This window comes from Phoenix dactylifera, chromosome 2, assembly GCF_051530095.1.
Source record: "Phoenix dactylifera cultivar Ajwa chromosome 2, Ajwa_hap1_PhDact_Kaust_v1.1, whole genome shotgun sequence".
NCBI classification, from domain to species: domain Eukaryota; kingdom Viridiplantae; phylum Streptophyta; class Magnoliopsida; order Arecales; family Arecaceae; genus Phoenix; species Phoenix dactylifera.
The window spans coordinates 34,868,527-34,884,696 of record NC_143191.1 but is presented as its reverse complement, the minus strand read 5'-3'; the positions used below and the strand labels follow the sequence as shown (position 1 = coordinate 34,884,696).

At 39.2% G+C, this 16,170-nt stretch overlaps 1 protein-coding gene across 6 annotated transcripts in view; it reads left to right on the top strand.

Moving 5' to 3' along the window:
* Nucleotides 1-16,170, top strand: part of LOC103701677 (ARM repeat superfamily protein) — a 34,916-nt gene that overhangs the window by 11,224 nt on the left and 7,522 nt on the right. For all 6 annotated transcript variants that reach the window (XR_015975372.1, XR_015975371.1, XM_008783834.4 and 3 more), the window contains 12 exons: nt 330-460; nt 6,520-6,579; nt 7,118-7,187; nt 7,269-7,333; nt 7,418-7,479; nt 7,570-7,693; nt 7,777-7,834; nt 7,983-8,095; nt 9,019-9,096; nt 9,195-9,257; nt 9,380-9,475; nt 9,593-9,702. Coding sequence is in view for 4 of the 6 variants with exons in the window: in XM_008783834.4 (XP_008782056.1) it covers nt 330-460; nt 6,520-6,579; nt 7,118-7,187; nt 7,269-7,333; nt 7,418-7,479; nt 7,570-7,693; nt 7,777-7,834; nt 7,983-8,095; nt 9,019-9,096; nt 9,195-9,257; nt 9,380-9,475; nt 9,593-9,702 (1,030 nt within the window). In the remaining 2 variants the exon portion in view is untranslated. The remainder of the gene's footprint in view (nt 1-329; nt 461-6,519; nt 6,580-7,117; nt 7,188-7,268; nt 7,334-7,417; nt 7,480-7,569; nt 7,694-7,776; nt 7,835-7,982; nt 8,096-9,018; nt 9,097-9,194; nt 9,258-9,379; nt 9,476-9,592; nt 9,703-16,170) is intronic.

Below are 16,170 nucleotides of genomic sequence, written 5' to 3'. Positions count from 1 at the left end.
TGCTGAACCAGTTGGATGAAGTGACATTTTGGCTTTTCTTTTTTGGCTCAATCCTAGCTGATCTCATATTTCAATGAGTTTGCCATGAGGAATTCGTGTGCCAGTCAAGTAAATTTGGTTGGATTTTAAAATTGGAGACTTTTAATCACAGATGCTGGAATCTTTTCTTGTCTTGCACATGATGATGTGTAGCTTCTTGATATTTACTTGCCTCATATATCACTGTAATGCCATTCTCCTCTGGAATTTATATGATTTTGTCAACTTTCTTTGAATTATTATATCGACTGTTTTCTTGTTATGCCCTTAATAATTAACCATATTTTCAGGCTCTCTCCTGCTGGAAGAGATAGTTAATGTTTTTGATGGAGAAGGAATTGATTCTATAATTGAGGCTTCTGAAAAACGTTTCAATGAGTCACGTCAAGCAAAAGTTGCTGGTTCTGCAGATTGGTGGAGAGTGAGTAAATGGAGCTTGCAGCTTTTTTTACATGATCCGGCGCTTCTTATTTTTCTGCTGGCTAGCTCTCTCTTTCCATGCATCTGACAAATATAGTCAGTTCCTTTCTGATCATGTGTTGAATTTTTAATGTTTTTTGAGCCAAAATTAATGACTCAGAGGGTTATATATTAACTTAAATTCTTTCAATGAAACAAATGCCTTTTTTTGACACTTGGGTAAAAAGATGGTGCTCTTGCCATCTGGCACATGTTAAAGTTATTCTTGCTTGAATTAAACTTTACCAATTTTTTTATTTTTCCTCGTGTAATGAACATATCTAGTAAATATCAACCGTTACTATTCCAACTTCCAAGGCTTGAACTAAGCATGCAAGTTGTTGATTTCCAAACAATGTATGTCTTGTAATGAACAACTAATCAAACAGTTAAAGGTTTTGGAAACTTTTTATGCTAATTGTTCGATGTTTTGAATTAGTTTTAGGTATCTGTTTATGAATATGTCATATATGTTTTCTGTTTGCTATTAATTTTTCACTAATGTTTGCATGGACATGGTTGGTGAGATTACTAATGATAGGCTTTATTGAATTCAGTTCGTTGTTGTTTAGATCCAATACTACTAAAGTTCTTTTTCTTTAATTGTAGTGATTTTGGTTATCATTATTTCATCCTAAGTGTCAGTAATCTACTTTGAGTGGGTCTGGACAATGAATGGGCTATTGTGTTGCATGCACCAAACTACATATATCCTTGATATGGATGAGAATATTTTCCTTTTCTAAATTGGACATAAAATTGAGTTATGCTCCTTTCCTGCCAACATATGATAGGTATTGTGTGATGCATGTGATTCACAATAATCTTTCTTCCATACTACATTATCAAGTTTCCCTTATGCCTTGCTCCAATAGGTACAACATCTTCTACCATTTGTCCACCACCAAGTCCTCTCCCTTATCCTACTTCTTTCACTTGTTCTATTGAGTCGCCTTATGATAGTTAAAAATGCCATTTGGCATGCATCACACAACGTCATATGTACTGTGGGAATGTCTTGCTTGCACACGGTGTGAGGACCTGTGTGAATGTGTATTTAGTTCTGCATTGATTGTGCGCTGGGAAGATCTTGGCACTTATATAGGGCCAATGAACCTAAACAATACCTTTTAGCTAGTTTTTTTGGATGAGGTTCTGGGTTGTTATACATGGCACATGGCATTGGCATAGTTCTAATTTTGTGCAAGTGCTTGGCGCTCAATGCTTTGCATGCAACTCTGGTAAGGCACACCATGATATGGTATATAAGATGCTAATTCTAGGTCGGCACACCACCAATGTGCAATACTGCAGTCTATTGTCCTTCATTCACTTTCGTTGCAATGATCATGAAATTTAAGGACTAAAACTTGATCCAATTAAAATCCTAACTTTCCAGTCAAGTCTAGGTTCAACGGATCCATGCTTCACCAAGTTCCTGATCAGATATGGATCCTGCATAAAGCTTTTCGGGTTTGAGACTCAAATCCTTTCATCAGCCAACCCAAATCTGATTTGGTTTTCCTACCTACATGTCATTTTTTGTGTCATTTTGAATAATAGTTGTGAGAGCTGTGATGTGAGCATTTAAAGTAGCCTATGCTTAACGGGCACTACAAATATGTTATTGGCCATAACAATGACATGAGGAATGCTAGGCAGCCTTGCCCAGGTCTCCCATGCCCTTGATTGGCTATTGCCAGCCTGGATAACACAATAATTGGAAGAACTGACCTTTGTGCTTTCTTAGAGGAGACCCAAACACATAAAAAACTGAATCCCAATTGTACCCTCCTATAACCACATCAAACCGGCAACTCTCTCTCTTTTTCTACTGACATCTTATCATGTCACTATCTCTTTACCCTCTTCTCTCTATCTTCTCTTCCCCATCCCTTTCCCCTCTCCCTTCTACTCCCTACCCTGCACTCTTTCCACCTCCCATCTCCTCTAATGCTCCACCATCTCTAATTGTAGAAAGCTAGTGGTTCCATGGGAGATGCAGTTTCTTTTCCTTCATTTGTCAAAGAGAAGGAAGGTTTATGCAGCCAGGCAACTGGTGCATTGCTAATGTCGAACTGCAGATGAGTCAAAAGTGCAATATACTACAATCTCTACTGCTGTAGGCTGTGAGTTCGGTCCCTTCTCGATAGCAGCAAGTTACAGGAGGCAATGGGACATGATCTCGAAGTGTTTCTTCAAACAATGGTTAGCAGCAACAGGAGTCAAGCGCAAATGTGCCTTGTAATCTCTGTAAGGTTGTGGTGTTTTCAATGTAGGTTTGCTTGTTGCATTTGAAATTTTGGCATTTATTTTAGTCTAGGATGTGACAACTGGTGCACTTCTTTGGACATTCCTGTCAGTTCTATTTTGTAGCTTTTATTTCATAGCCTCAAGGAAATAAGCCAGATAGTCTCTCCCTTCTTTCTCTATCCCCCCACACCCCCCAACCCCCCACACACACAAAAAAAAAAACTCCTAGGCTTCAAGTACCATATATTTATATTTTGTGAGCCTTATATAATTATTTTAGTGGTTTTGTGGAGCAAAAGTTGGACCTTAAGATGGGAATTAAAAACATTGAGAAGTGGATGTGGGGTCTTGAAAATGGGTGTTTTGGGTCTGTAGTAGAGACCAGAGAGGAAGGAGAGAGGGGTCTGCTGGAGATGCATGGGCTGAGCAGGTGTGGAGGGAGAAAGAAGGTTGATTCTCTTGGAAATATATAGGTCTGAATAGCAGGGAGGGGGAGAGAGAGAGAGCTGATCAGGGTTCCAGGGGTATAGTTTTAATAATCCCTCTTGATATTGGCTTCTCCGTTTTGCGATGGCATAGAAAAGTGACGTGAGACAGCCAGGCATGGCTCCCTAGCTTTCCTCTTATTACAATATATAGAATAATAGCAGCTTCTATTTGATGCTATCACTATTTATATATTTTTAAGAAATATCTATTGCATTTGGTGTTAAGTGGCTTCTTTTTCTATAGAGTAAGGGTAGTATTATTATTATTTTTTTGTTATAATCCACTACATATCAATATAGACTAATAACATTAGATATAATGCAGCAATTCAAAAGTTCCTCTTATCTTTAATTAATTTTTTAGCCAAAGAAAGGTTCATTGTGATGGCACAATGGCCCAAGATGTTTTCATGACATGGACATTTTATTGCCAACATGATTATGATTACGGCTCTGCAATCCAAAGACAAGCCGAACTTGGTTAATAAAACACACCGTAGTTATAAAATGTGAGGTAAGAAGACACTAGAGACTGTGTGACCCTTATTTATCTTGATCAGCTTGTTTGTACCAGCTAGCATTGATTTTCCACAAGTGCCCTGTTCGAATTTTGCAGATCACTATGATGGATGAATGTATGCCACTTTGAATGGGTTGCTGTGTGACCCTTACTCATCTTGATCAGTTTGTCTCTACCAGCTAACCTTGTATTTCCACAAGTGCCCTGTTTGAAATTTGGAGGTCGCTATGATGGATGAATGTATGCCACTTTGAATGGGTTGCTAAAACTAACTAGGGGCAATAAAATTCTTAGATTATTATAATGCCCATTATACTTTCTAGGAACCTTAATCACATTATAAATGTGTACTATCTTGCACATATATCTTTATGTTAATGTCTTGATCATTATTAACAATATTGCATGAAGGGTGTCACACATGCATGAAGCTCCTACTACCGTGGGCTCTGGGGAGGGATATATATACACAGCCAGCCTCTTATGTGAAGAGACTCTTTTCATGTTTCAAATCTATGACACCTAGATCATAATAGAGAAACCTTACCATTGCGCCAAGGCTCGTCCTCTGTCACCAATGCTGTATAATGATTAAAAATTTGACATTTTTTCCATTTGAAAATTTCCATTTATATCTAAAAAAATATATTTATTATTTATTTAAAATATATATATGTAGTATTTATTTACAAAAAATATTTTACTTATATGTATTATGTCCCAAAAACTATTATTTTGTTGTTTAAATCCACAATAACAGATTACTATTGGCATAATGCGGCGATAAAATAATTCAAAGAAAATTTCAGCCAGTAACACTTGTCTTGCAGTGTTAGAGCAATTTATGATGTTTTTATACTCTGCCGATGTGTCAAGCTAGACAGTGCTTCTCTTAATTAAATATAACTATAGTTAGTCTCACATCTCTGCATTCCTCCAGTAACCCTCCAACCAGTCCTTATTTTTCATTTTCTTTTTACATGTATGTACATGTGTTTGTATGTATGTAGATAATTAAGTTAGAATCCTATTGGTATGATATTCCAAATCCTTTAAGTGCAAAATTAGTGGTGAGTAATTGTTGAATATGATCTCTAACGTGGAAATTCTAACAAATTGAAACACACCGTTTGAAAATTTTTCACTTGTGCACCACATAGACTTACAAAAGGATGGTGTCAATAGGGTAGCATGCCAAAACCTTTGCTGGTCCGTCATGATTTAGACGTCTTGAAATAAGTACAAACCAAAAGTCATGTCTTTGGATGATTGTAAACCATAATAAAGTCAAATGTATCTTGTCATTTATGATAGGTACAAAATCTTTGGAGAGTATGTTTTCATTTCCATGTATTGTAAATCTTGTACATCTTGCTTCAAAGTGAGGACTTTCTTTTTAGATCGCCAAACATCAATTTTGCACTGATAGAATTCAGGTCAAATTTTATCACTACAATCTCTCTCTCTCTCTATGTATCTCTGTGTGTCTGTCTATCTATTTATTTGTATATATATGAGTTTGTTGACAAGTCCAAAATGAGTGACTGTGAGGACTAGTACTAGCTGGCGATGGCCTTGAAAATTTTCAGATATCCAACAATGTTGTATCATGGTCATATTTGGGTCTGCTAGAAGGACTAATACTAGCGAGGAGAATGTCTTAAGGCTGAGCGATGATGTTACTAGGTGGACTAGGATCAATGTTAAAGAAATGTGGAAAGAAATAAGTTTGATAGCTGATGAGGGTTGAGACTTGAGACTAAGAACTAAGATAGCTTCTTTTAAAGGAGCGGAGTCAAGGCTTTGAGCTTTTTGTAGAGTACAACTAACCTTGGCTTTTGAGTATTGATCTAATGATTGAAATATTTGCTGGAGATTTCTAGCAACTGGGATATATTCTCCAATCTTTATTTTTAAAATAAGTTGTTATTATGTATGCACACATGCATGTATGAAGTAAAATGCATGCTGGCTGGGATTAGGGCTGCTGATGGACCGAGCTGTTCATGAATAGCTTGGACTCAATTTGGTAATGGTGCACTTGAGCTCAGTTCGACTAGAATATGAACCAAGGATGGACAGTTTTAAAATTTGGCTTGTAAATGAGCTGAGATTGAAATCCTTAAGTTGCAAACTCGAGCGGAAGTTTGTCTCAGCTTGATCTAAATTCTTGTTCAAGCTCAGTTCAAATGATAAATGAACCAAGCTTGAAAATACTATGTCAAGCTTGTATTTCTTATAGCAAGCTGAGTCTGAGCAGCCTACTATTTGGCTTGAATTGGCTTGTTTGCATCCTACCGGGGATTACCAACATAGATTGATTAGCAACTAGCGACTTAATGTTGAAAGAGTTGCTCCCAGACAGCTCGATTAATTGATGACCATGCTCATCAATTAGGTTGTTGAATTTCGATGACATATCTTCAGTTTGATCCAAATTTTGAGATTAAATGTGTCTGTTGTTATGACTTATCGGTTTGGTCCAAATGGGTGTGCTGTATATGGAGAATGAAATGGGTTAGCATTTGAAAACAAATCTTATCGAATCTTGTTATGGATTTGCCATACAAATCTCAAGACCAAATCTTAAACCATGGTTGGCATTTGAAATTTTTGTCATCAATAAGTGTGGAATTCCTTGCAGTCATGCTTTTCTACTAATGGGCTTCCTTCTTGCTAATTCTCCTTGAAGCTGAAGTTATATGATTTGTGCTGTCCTTTTGCACATCTATACTTAACTTGCAAAGTTCATTGTGGCAGTTACGTGAAGCATCTCTTTTTGTGCTGGTTTCTTTATCAGAACAGTTGCTTGAAGCACAGGTCTGTTTCTTTTCTGGTTTTGATGGTGAATGACATTTTCATTAAATTTATATGTTTTGGTACTGTCATAATTATGATGACAATATACGCCATTTATGGCCTGTTTGGATTCTGGAGTATGTTATCTGACGATAATGTCTCCAGATGTTCAAGAGGTTAGAGCAAAGAGAGTATTAGGAGAGAGGAAGTTAAGAGATTCATGATGGCCAAGAGTCCTGCCAATTTTGATAATCTCAGATGATCCGCTTGGTTAAAAAAGTGATCTGCTGTATTACTAAATTTTAGGGATAACAGAACCCATAAGCCTCCTAAATCAGAAAAAATAATCTCCCTGTCTTCCCCACTAACTTCTTCCTGGCCCCACCATGTATGGTATAATCCATGGATAGCTTGCTGGGGTGTCCAAACAGGCCCTTAATGGTAAATTTATATTCAAGATTTAATGCTGGTTATTTTTTAAGTCGAAACTGTTTTGTGCTTCTTGATTCCCTTCTCTCTCTGATATTTGTTGGTAATAAATTTTTCGATATATTTCCAGGCTTCAGGATTGACAAAATTCAATTTAGGAAATCTTCTTGAGCAGATGATCACCGAAGACATGGGAATGGGTAATTGAAGCTTTCATCCACCTAAACATTTGTTGACTAGTAATGTACAAATATTTACCAATATTAATTTCCTAATGCCAGGGATACATGAATATCCATTTCTTCATGCACGTGTATTCTCCACGGTGGCCAAGTTTTCTTCAGTGGTATCTACCATTGCCTTTCCTCTCCATTTTGTTCCAATTTTTCTGCTGCATTTTTGGACTGACCTATTCTGGAGAAATATGTAGATTAATCGGAGAATCTGTGAACAATATCTCTACAGTGCTACTCAAGCTATAGCTTTAGATGTGTAAGGACTTTGTCCCCATCTTCAGTCTTCACATGTTATTTCTAATAGGAAAGCCTTACTGCTTAGGACTTATATTCCGTCATTTGGCAGCCCACCACCAGTTAAAGTTGGTGCTTGTAGGGCATTATCCCAACTCCTGCCAGAATCTAATCATGAAATTATTCAACCGCACATAATAGGTTTACTTTCATCTCTTACAGAACTTCTAAGGCAGGTAGTTATGCTTTCCACAAATTTTAAGATATCTTATTTGTCATTTAAAACGAACATCATTAGCATTTGAAATCATCTCCTCAGGCATCGGATGAAACACTATATCTTGTTCTAGATACACTTCAAGCAGCCATCAAAGCAGGTTTGTACCTAGCTAAGTTGTTTTGATCTTATTTTCTGAGTTGTTTATTCAACTTCATGGGATTTTTTGGATTTGAGTTTTTTCCCCCTTTTTGTGGATGTATTTGTGATACTATGACCTTTACTTGTGTCTTTTGCCGGAATTACAGGTCATGAACAATCAACTTCCATTGAGCCAGTTATCTCTCCTATCATCCTCAATGTGTGGGCGCAAAATGTTTCAGATCCATTCACCAGTATCGATGCTGTGGAGGTCTTGGAGGTAAGTTTTCATTGTAAATGTTGATATTAGTTAGAAATATTGATCAAAATCCTTGTATTTTTTAATATCAGTGGCGGTTAGTACATATGGAGCACATTAGTAATTTGACAGGAATGAGCTTAGATTGTGGAAAAGTTTGGCTGTGGGTTTATGAATCTACTGTACATCTGATATCTTTTTCTCTAGTCAAATTATTCATGTGTTGTGAGATTTGATTAAGAAATCATGTTCTGTAACTACGAAATCTTTGCCGGACATTACTAATATGTTCAACAATTAAAGATGAACGGTGATCTCCAGCCTTCATCAAAACAGAGTGGCGATCATGCTCAATTTATTTAGCTATGTATTAATGTACAGGGTTCTTTGATGTTTTTGTTGCCATCATACCTTAGTACAAGATTATGTGGTGAGAAATGATTATACAACATATGCAAAATATGCTTAAGCTATATGATCACTTATTAGTGTTTAACTTTTGCCCAATTAACAGAAATAAGGCATGTAGCTTCATCTCCTAATGTATCAGGAATATATTACTTTGAAGTGTTCCAAGAGATGAGACATCTATTGACAGAGATCCCCAAACTTACATTGGGATCAACAAGTCTCTAGATCCCTCCTGTTCAAACTTCTGAAAAGCAGTATGTAAAGGAAGTGCAGGTGTTGATATGTTGGAGCGATGTGCATAAGCATTGAATGATTAGTCATTCATTCTTGATGGATTGATGGTCAGTGGTGGCATTTAATAAAAGGCACTATTGCAGGGATCATGGATACATTATTCATTTATATATTATTGGATTTAATTTTTTTTTTTTTATTTTCTTAAGTTGTAGGACAACTTGTTGCTCATGTATTTTTTGTATGTTCACTTGAAACAGTTAAAGTTAGTTCACTCGCTGACTTCTCTAGCTTTTCAGGCTATCAAGAACGCTCCTGGATGTATACGACCATTGGTGTCTCGGATTTTACCATGTGTTGGATCTATTTTAGAGAAAGTAAGTTATGTTTGAGTCAGTTAAGGAAATGTTATCACTGATCAGAGTTTATCTCTATCGGATTACATACTTGTATTGTCTCTCCCTGAATGCATCAGCCACAGTCGCAGCCTGCTGGATTAGTTGCTGGCTCATTGGACCTCTTGACAATGATACTGAAAGTATGTTTTCTGATTTTCCTGATTTGCGTATGATGATGATTTTATACAATGTTATATGTTTTGTGTCCAGTATTACATCCTTCCTCTCTGGCACACATTAATTTGAACTTAATATATTACAGAATGCTCCTCTTGATGTAGTGAAGGCAGTCTTTGACATCTGCTTCAATCATACCATCCATATTATCCTTCAAAGCGACGATCACGGTGAGATGCAGGTAAAATTTGATTATACGATTCCTGTTGATGGTGCAGTCAGTTTATGAGCATTGAATTTGTGTTGTAGATGCGTATCAATACATCTTGCTTTCTAATACTCCATTTGTGAAATTTAGAATGCAACAGAATGTTTGGCTGCATTCCTATCTGGTGGAAGGCAAGACTTGCTTCAATGGGGTGGTGATCCAGGGCTTACAATGAAAAGTCTGCTTGATGCTGCTTCTAGGTAGATTTTGGTGGTTATCTTTCTTTTGTAGCTTGTGGAGTATTTGTTTGCTATGCGAACTTGTTCCTTCATGCTTATGATTTAATTGTTACATCTATTGTTTTACTCTTGTGCGTGTTTTAGTTTGTTCTGTTCCTGAATAGTTCATGAAAGGTTCTTATTGATGCATATTATATCAAGATTCTAATTTTGATGTTTGCTTGCATGGTGAGCCAATGAAATATGGATGAATTTCAACCTCATACATGATAAAATGAATTATACAGAAATTAATCCTTAAGCCAATATTTTGCATTATGTAAGTGCCTGGATATTTTGCATTGGTATTGCACACGAGAACTGAAAGATGCTTATTTATGTAGCTTAATGTACCATGGCATGTATAGAAATGTTTGATGTAAAAGCAAGTTTGAGTCTCAAAATCTCAGATAACAAGGTAAAGCATACTAACTATATGACGCCAGTTATCCTTCACCATTAGTGGAACAACAAACATGCATAATGCCCAATACAACTGCTCAAGATACCCGAAATACATTTCCATGCACAAAAACATGATCCTTATAACAACAATCATAACAAATTCTGTGTAAAATAATGTGAGATACGTGATTGATCAAATCTTAAGCACTAGCTAGATGATTGACTACGAATTCAGAAAGTATTTGGTATAAGATACATTCATGTATAATTTGATTTATATTAAAGAATATAATGTAAGTGTAGCAATATAAAATATGAATGGCTTCAAAAGTATAGTATGATATGGCTTCAAAAGTACGGGGACATAATTTCATGAACACATCTAAATAAATAAAGAAATAGGTCAAAATCACAATTCGTATTTCAATTTTTTAATTAAGATATCCATGTAGAGCTAATAATAAATTCAGAGTAGGTTACTCAATATTCAAATTAAATTGTCCATGACCAAATACGAGTAAATTCAGTGGCATCAATAAGAAATCCAAGAGGATCATGCCACTCCCACAATATATAGTTAGTAACATAAACTATGTGAAAAAAAAAACTAATGAGAAAAGGTATCTATTCTAAGTACTTCATCGAGCCATGTGTTGTCTATCTTTCCCTTTCATATTCAAACTCTTCTGGACCATTAGTGATGTCTTTAGGAGACTATTCAAGTTGGTCAAGATTTATTGCCTTGGGATATCACTTTGCAAGGCCTCGAATTTTAACCATATAAGTAAATTCATATTTATATGTATGAAGGCTTCAAGCATATCTGGTGAAACTTTATTGGTGTTCTTTGTTTGCTCAACATCGAAAGTATTCCAATTTCATTCCCATAGTAATGGACTTCATGTGTTTGAAGATAAGCAGACAAAAAAGGGTACTACATCTTTATGTATGCTTGGAAACTTGGTGTATATAAGAATGGACTCTCGTATAATGGAAAAGGCCCAAGATCGTGCAATGCGAGAGTCCTAGGTGATAAATCTTGATAAACTTGAATGGTTTTCTCAAAACATTATTAATGGTTAAGAGGAGTGTTCACATAAAATAGAGGCTACAAATAATGAAGACAATGCATACGGACTTCTCATCATACTTTTGTATTACTTGGTTAATATTACCTTTTATCTTGGGAGCTAAAAGGTTATATTGGTTTGCAAATTGATGCTATTAAACTACTCATTTTGTAATTGATGATTTAGTTAGAAGGTAGAATTTAAATTTTGAATTTATCATCAGCTTTTCTTCCATATGGATAATTGTCATAATTCGGAAGCTAAAATTAGACTCATGAATAAATTTAACTTCTATCTCTACCTATGCACACCCGCACACCCACATATATATGTGTATATGCCTAATTTAGCCTTGAACTTTTGAAGTGATTCCATATTATACTCAAATATGTCCATCTTCAAAATTTTGGCTCTTCATGTTTTACATGGCTGAGTTTGTAAGTATATTTTTCAAAGTTGAACCATAGACCAACATTCCTACTTTCTTGCCATATGACAAATGATTATTTGGTGACCATAGGAAGCACAAAAAAATTGTGGACAAAAGAGTTTGTCTCGTGGCCAAGGAGATTACAGTAGCAATGATGTTTCCACCTAACACTAGAGTGGTGGGGCTTGAGTCGCCATCATGTCAAGTGCATATACTTCCATAAGATCTTTTGAACCTCGGGGTGGCAAAGTGCTAGGTATTAAATGCTCTGGTGTAGCAAGGAGGTGTTCTATAGCTTGGTGCGTGGCCTCATGGAACTAAATTTGGGGCTTATAGTGACCAACAACTACGATTATTTGAGATCTAAGCTGACCATAGGTTTTTCTGGATGGGTTGCAAGCCTAACGATATTTGCGATTTTTTTGCTTATATGAATTTTTCTAATATTTCCATGTTGGTATTAGTTACTAATTCTAATTTGATACAAATTGATGTTTTTTGGGAACTAGTGGGAATGTGTTCATATTTATTAATAGGGTTTTGGTTCACACGATCGATTGCCGCAAGTGCTTGTCAAAAAGCTTTTGTAACTAATGGTGTAGGAGATTTTGGTTTATTATTAAGAATCTTAGGTCTTTATTGGATAACAGATAGTTTGGAATTTTGGGATTTGTTTGAAATAACTAATAACTTGATCTATAATAACGAGGTCAGTTCCTTATTTGCTACTTTGTGCGCCTCTTTATTATTTGTCGGTGCAATTGCTAAATTTGCACAATTCCCCCGCCACGTACCTGATGCCATGGAAGGAAACCGCTAAAAAAAGATTGAACATGTGAGAGGGAGGAGAGAACGAATTTTGCTTTCATTTCCTCCGTTTTCAAATCACAGAGTTACTTACGGAATGTAAAATCTTTCTTGACGCCTACTAGGCTGGACGTCAAATTGAGGGGGCCCACATCACCTCTCCCTTTTCCCTGGTCAATGGCACCCAACTCCCTTAAGCTTGTAGGAGATGAGCCCACCATAGCATGCTTGCAAGGAAAATGGTGGTTTATAGAACATCTTTTGGGGCTTAGAGACCAACAATAAGGATTATTCAAAATCTAAGCTGATTTGGATTTTAAGGATGAATTCAAGCAAGGACATGAAACCATCCCGAACCACCCTATTCCTGGTGTATTAAGCCATACCGGTCCAACAAGTAAAACGAAAAATCGACAACGAAGGGGGAGAGGGAGAAGGAAAGAGAGGGGGGAGGGAGACGGAGAGGAAGGATGGAGGATAGCCGGCAGAGGTCGGCTGACAGAGGTCTGCGAAGGGCTAGGGAATCTATCGGAGGGTCGGAGGAGGGGCTTCGCCTCCGGTTCTTCAGTTTTGTTGGAAACAGGGGCTTCCGAGAGGGGCCTCCTTTAATTTTGAAAAAAATTAAGTGAAGTCGGCAAGGAGTTTGGCGACTTCACTGAAATTTTTTAAAATAAAAAGGAGCCCCCTCTGGGATCCCTGTTTTGAATGAAATAGGTAAAGGTGCAAATGGCTCGGGTTGGACCGGGTCCTGAGTGACCCCAATCCGATCCGGTTTATTGTTTGGGTCCTAACTTTGAACCCAGACCCGACCCAATAGAAAATCAGATCAGGTCGGGTCCACATGAGACCCAATGGGTCATTCGGGTCGGGTTGGGTCTATGTATAACCCGATCCCAACCCAAAAAATTCGAGAGCTGGTGAAGCAGGTGGCCAGAGAGGTTGTCGACTACCGCCGTTCTTGAGGATGAGGTAGCCGGTCTCGCTGAGGTAAGCGGTTGTGATGCCCTTGCTGGAGGTGTTGGACTGCCAAACGATGGAGCCGGAGCCATTAGTTAGGCGGAGGTTGCCGTCGGAGCGGAGCTAAAGTGAGGCGGCGGAGTCGATCGCAGCGGGGGGTCGAGACGCGGATGGCAGTGGAGTAGGTGATGGTCGTAAGGAAGAGGGAGGGGTTCTCGGAGTCGGAGACGAAGCCAAGGGAGAAGGTTCAGTTCTCAGAGGTCCAGGAGTTGGAGGGGGTGAGAGTGGAGCCCAAGGGGATGTCGGCGACGGCAGCGAGGGGGAGGCGACGGAGGAAGAGCATAGAGGAGAGTTGGCGGAGGAGGCGGTGCCAAATCTATTTTTCTCTCGCTCTCGACTTCTCTTCTTGCTGGGTGGAGAGTTGGAAGAAGGTTTTTTTTTTTGCTAGGAAGAGGGGGGAAGGGTTAGCCCTAAGCCCGTAGGGGAAAAATCTCCCGGCAAGACCGAACAAGATACTTAGAACAAGCAAAATAGGTGTGATAAATGGTAATAAATGGGTCCTAAATGCCCCTGTACTTGCCCCTGCTATGCATTTATTACATTACGTGTAATAAACGGTAGCCATAAATACTTACATTTATTACATTACAGGTTGGAACTTGTAACTAGCAAGAGTTATTATTTATAGTAATATTTTAATATTTTATATACGGGTCGGTCGGATCGCGTTGGGTCTGAATTTAGTAAATCCAGATTTGACCCAAAAATAGAACGGGTTCAATTTTAAGACCCGACCCAGCCCCACGGGTCCAAAACGGATCGGGTCGGGTCTAAACGGGTTTAGTCGGGTCGAGTCACAGGTCAACCCGACCCAATTGCAGCCTTAGAAATAGAACTGAAGTTAGAGTCCCTCCACCCCTTTGTGCAACTCCCCGGCCTTCTCTCTCCCTCTTTCTCCCATCCCCTCTCTCTCTGTTCTTCCTCTCTCCCGCCCTCTCTGTTGTATTAGTACGGGCCTGACACAGAACGGCACGAGGGCGTGATGAACTATGCCATCAGGCAAGCATTCCTGGTCTCGATACTGGCATAGAAGTCATTGTGTTCAAGCCTTCTAAAAATGGGGCCCAGCTCTCTAAAGCTCGTAGGAGATGAGCCCACCATGGCATGCTTGCAAGGCAAGATGGTGTGCTGCCTGGACATGCTTGCATGAAGACAAATGGGGTTATATCGGTTGGGTAGTTAGCCGTATGGTGTAGAGGGGGGTTTTTTTCCTCAGAGTTTACTCTAGCTATCCTATGCACGCCGAAGTGTACAAAAAGGTAAGAGATGATCAAATAAGGATTTGGCCTACCTTAATAGGCAACAATCATGACTTTGTGAACTATTGTGGTGCTATGAAGGGGTCCATGAAGCAAAGTATGGCTAGTGAATTCTTGACATTTTAGCATGGTGAGCCTGAGCCATGAGTTGGGCCAAGTGGCTGGATGTTTAGTGGATCGTTCCAAGGAATGGAGATTCGTGTAGAGATGTTGTCAATTTTGGTTAACATATATTTCGTGGGCAAATTTGGTTGCAGAGCATCCTAACAGTGTACAGGTCTGTGCAAACAGGTCATGAACGTTGAAGTGTTGAGTGGTATGGCTATGGAGAAAAGCATATCAACAACACGAGCGATATCGTGATATTAGTGCTTGAGGGTGTTTGGATGCGAGCGATCTTCCATGGCTTTGAGGAGTTGCAGCTCATGTGGACTTGGTATATTGTTGCCCTTGCAACATTTGCATTAGGCCTGTCGAGGAGCCATGCATAGAGTCATGACATTGCATGGCCATGCTCTATGGATTTGGAGTCTGGATATTTCAACGCGGTGGTAGGTTGCATATTGGTGGAGTAGTTGATAAATCATGGCATGGAGGGTACTTTGCTTGGTGTGGTATGCTGTTAAGGAGATTTATTCTATTAGATGAAAGTGCACATCGGTTTTCTACTTGACTCATGGTCAAGTTGTTTATGAGCATTCGGGGTTGTTACAAGAATTTAGATTTACCATGTTGTTTTGTAGGGGTAAGGAGGATCACTTTTAGGCCCTGTTTGGAGAAGCTTTTGGAGGGCCAAAAAGCACTTTCTGGCCCTCCAAAAGTACTTTTGAATGAAAAAGGATGTTTGGTAAAAATTTGGAAAAGCTATTTTATCTTTTTCAAAAAGCTAAAAACAGCTTTCTGGAAGAAGCTCCATTTTGGAGCTTTCCGAAAACGCTGTTTTCAGCTTTGTCGGGAAGCTTTTTTTTGACCAAAATACCTCTACTTAAAAGTTCATTTTTCCTCCCAAAATCCTCCATCCCACGCCTCTTCCTCTCTCTCACCCTTCCTTCTCTCTCTCCCTCTCTATCTCCTCCTTCTCAACGCCGCTGCCTGCTTTCTTTTTTCTTTTTTTGGTGGTGGCCGGCGACCCCTCCTCAAGTCGTCGCGACGCCACCCGTGGCGCGCAGCCTGCCCGTGGAGCGGCCGGGCTCGGCCGTGGGGTGGCCGAGCCTTCGCCAGCCTTGGGACAACGACGTCCCAGCCGCGGGACCGGGGAGGCGAGCCGCAGCAAAGCTCCTATGGCGGCCGGCCGTGGGGTGCGTTTTTGGGCGGTGGCGTCCGCCCGCGGTGACGTGTGCCCGCGGTGGTGGCGGGCAAGCTGCCTCGGCTCCCTTCCGCCGAGACTGCCGTTGGCCAGCCGCCGCCGGCCATGGCCCGACCCCCTCCCGCGGCCATTGCGGCCCGGGCCCCTTCCAGCACC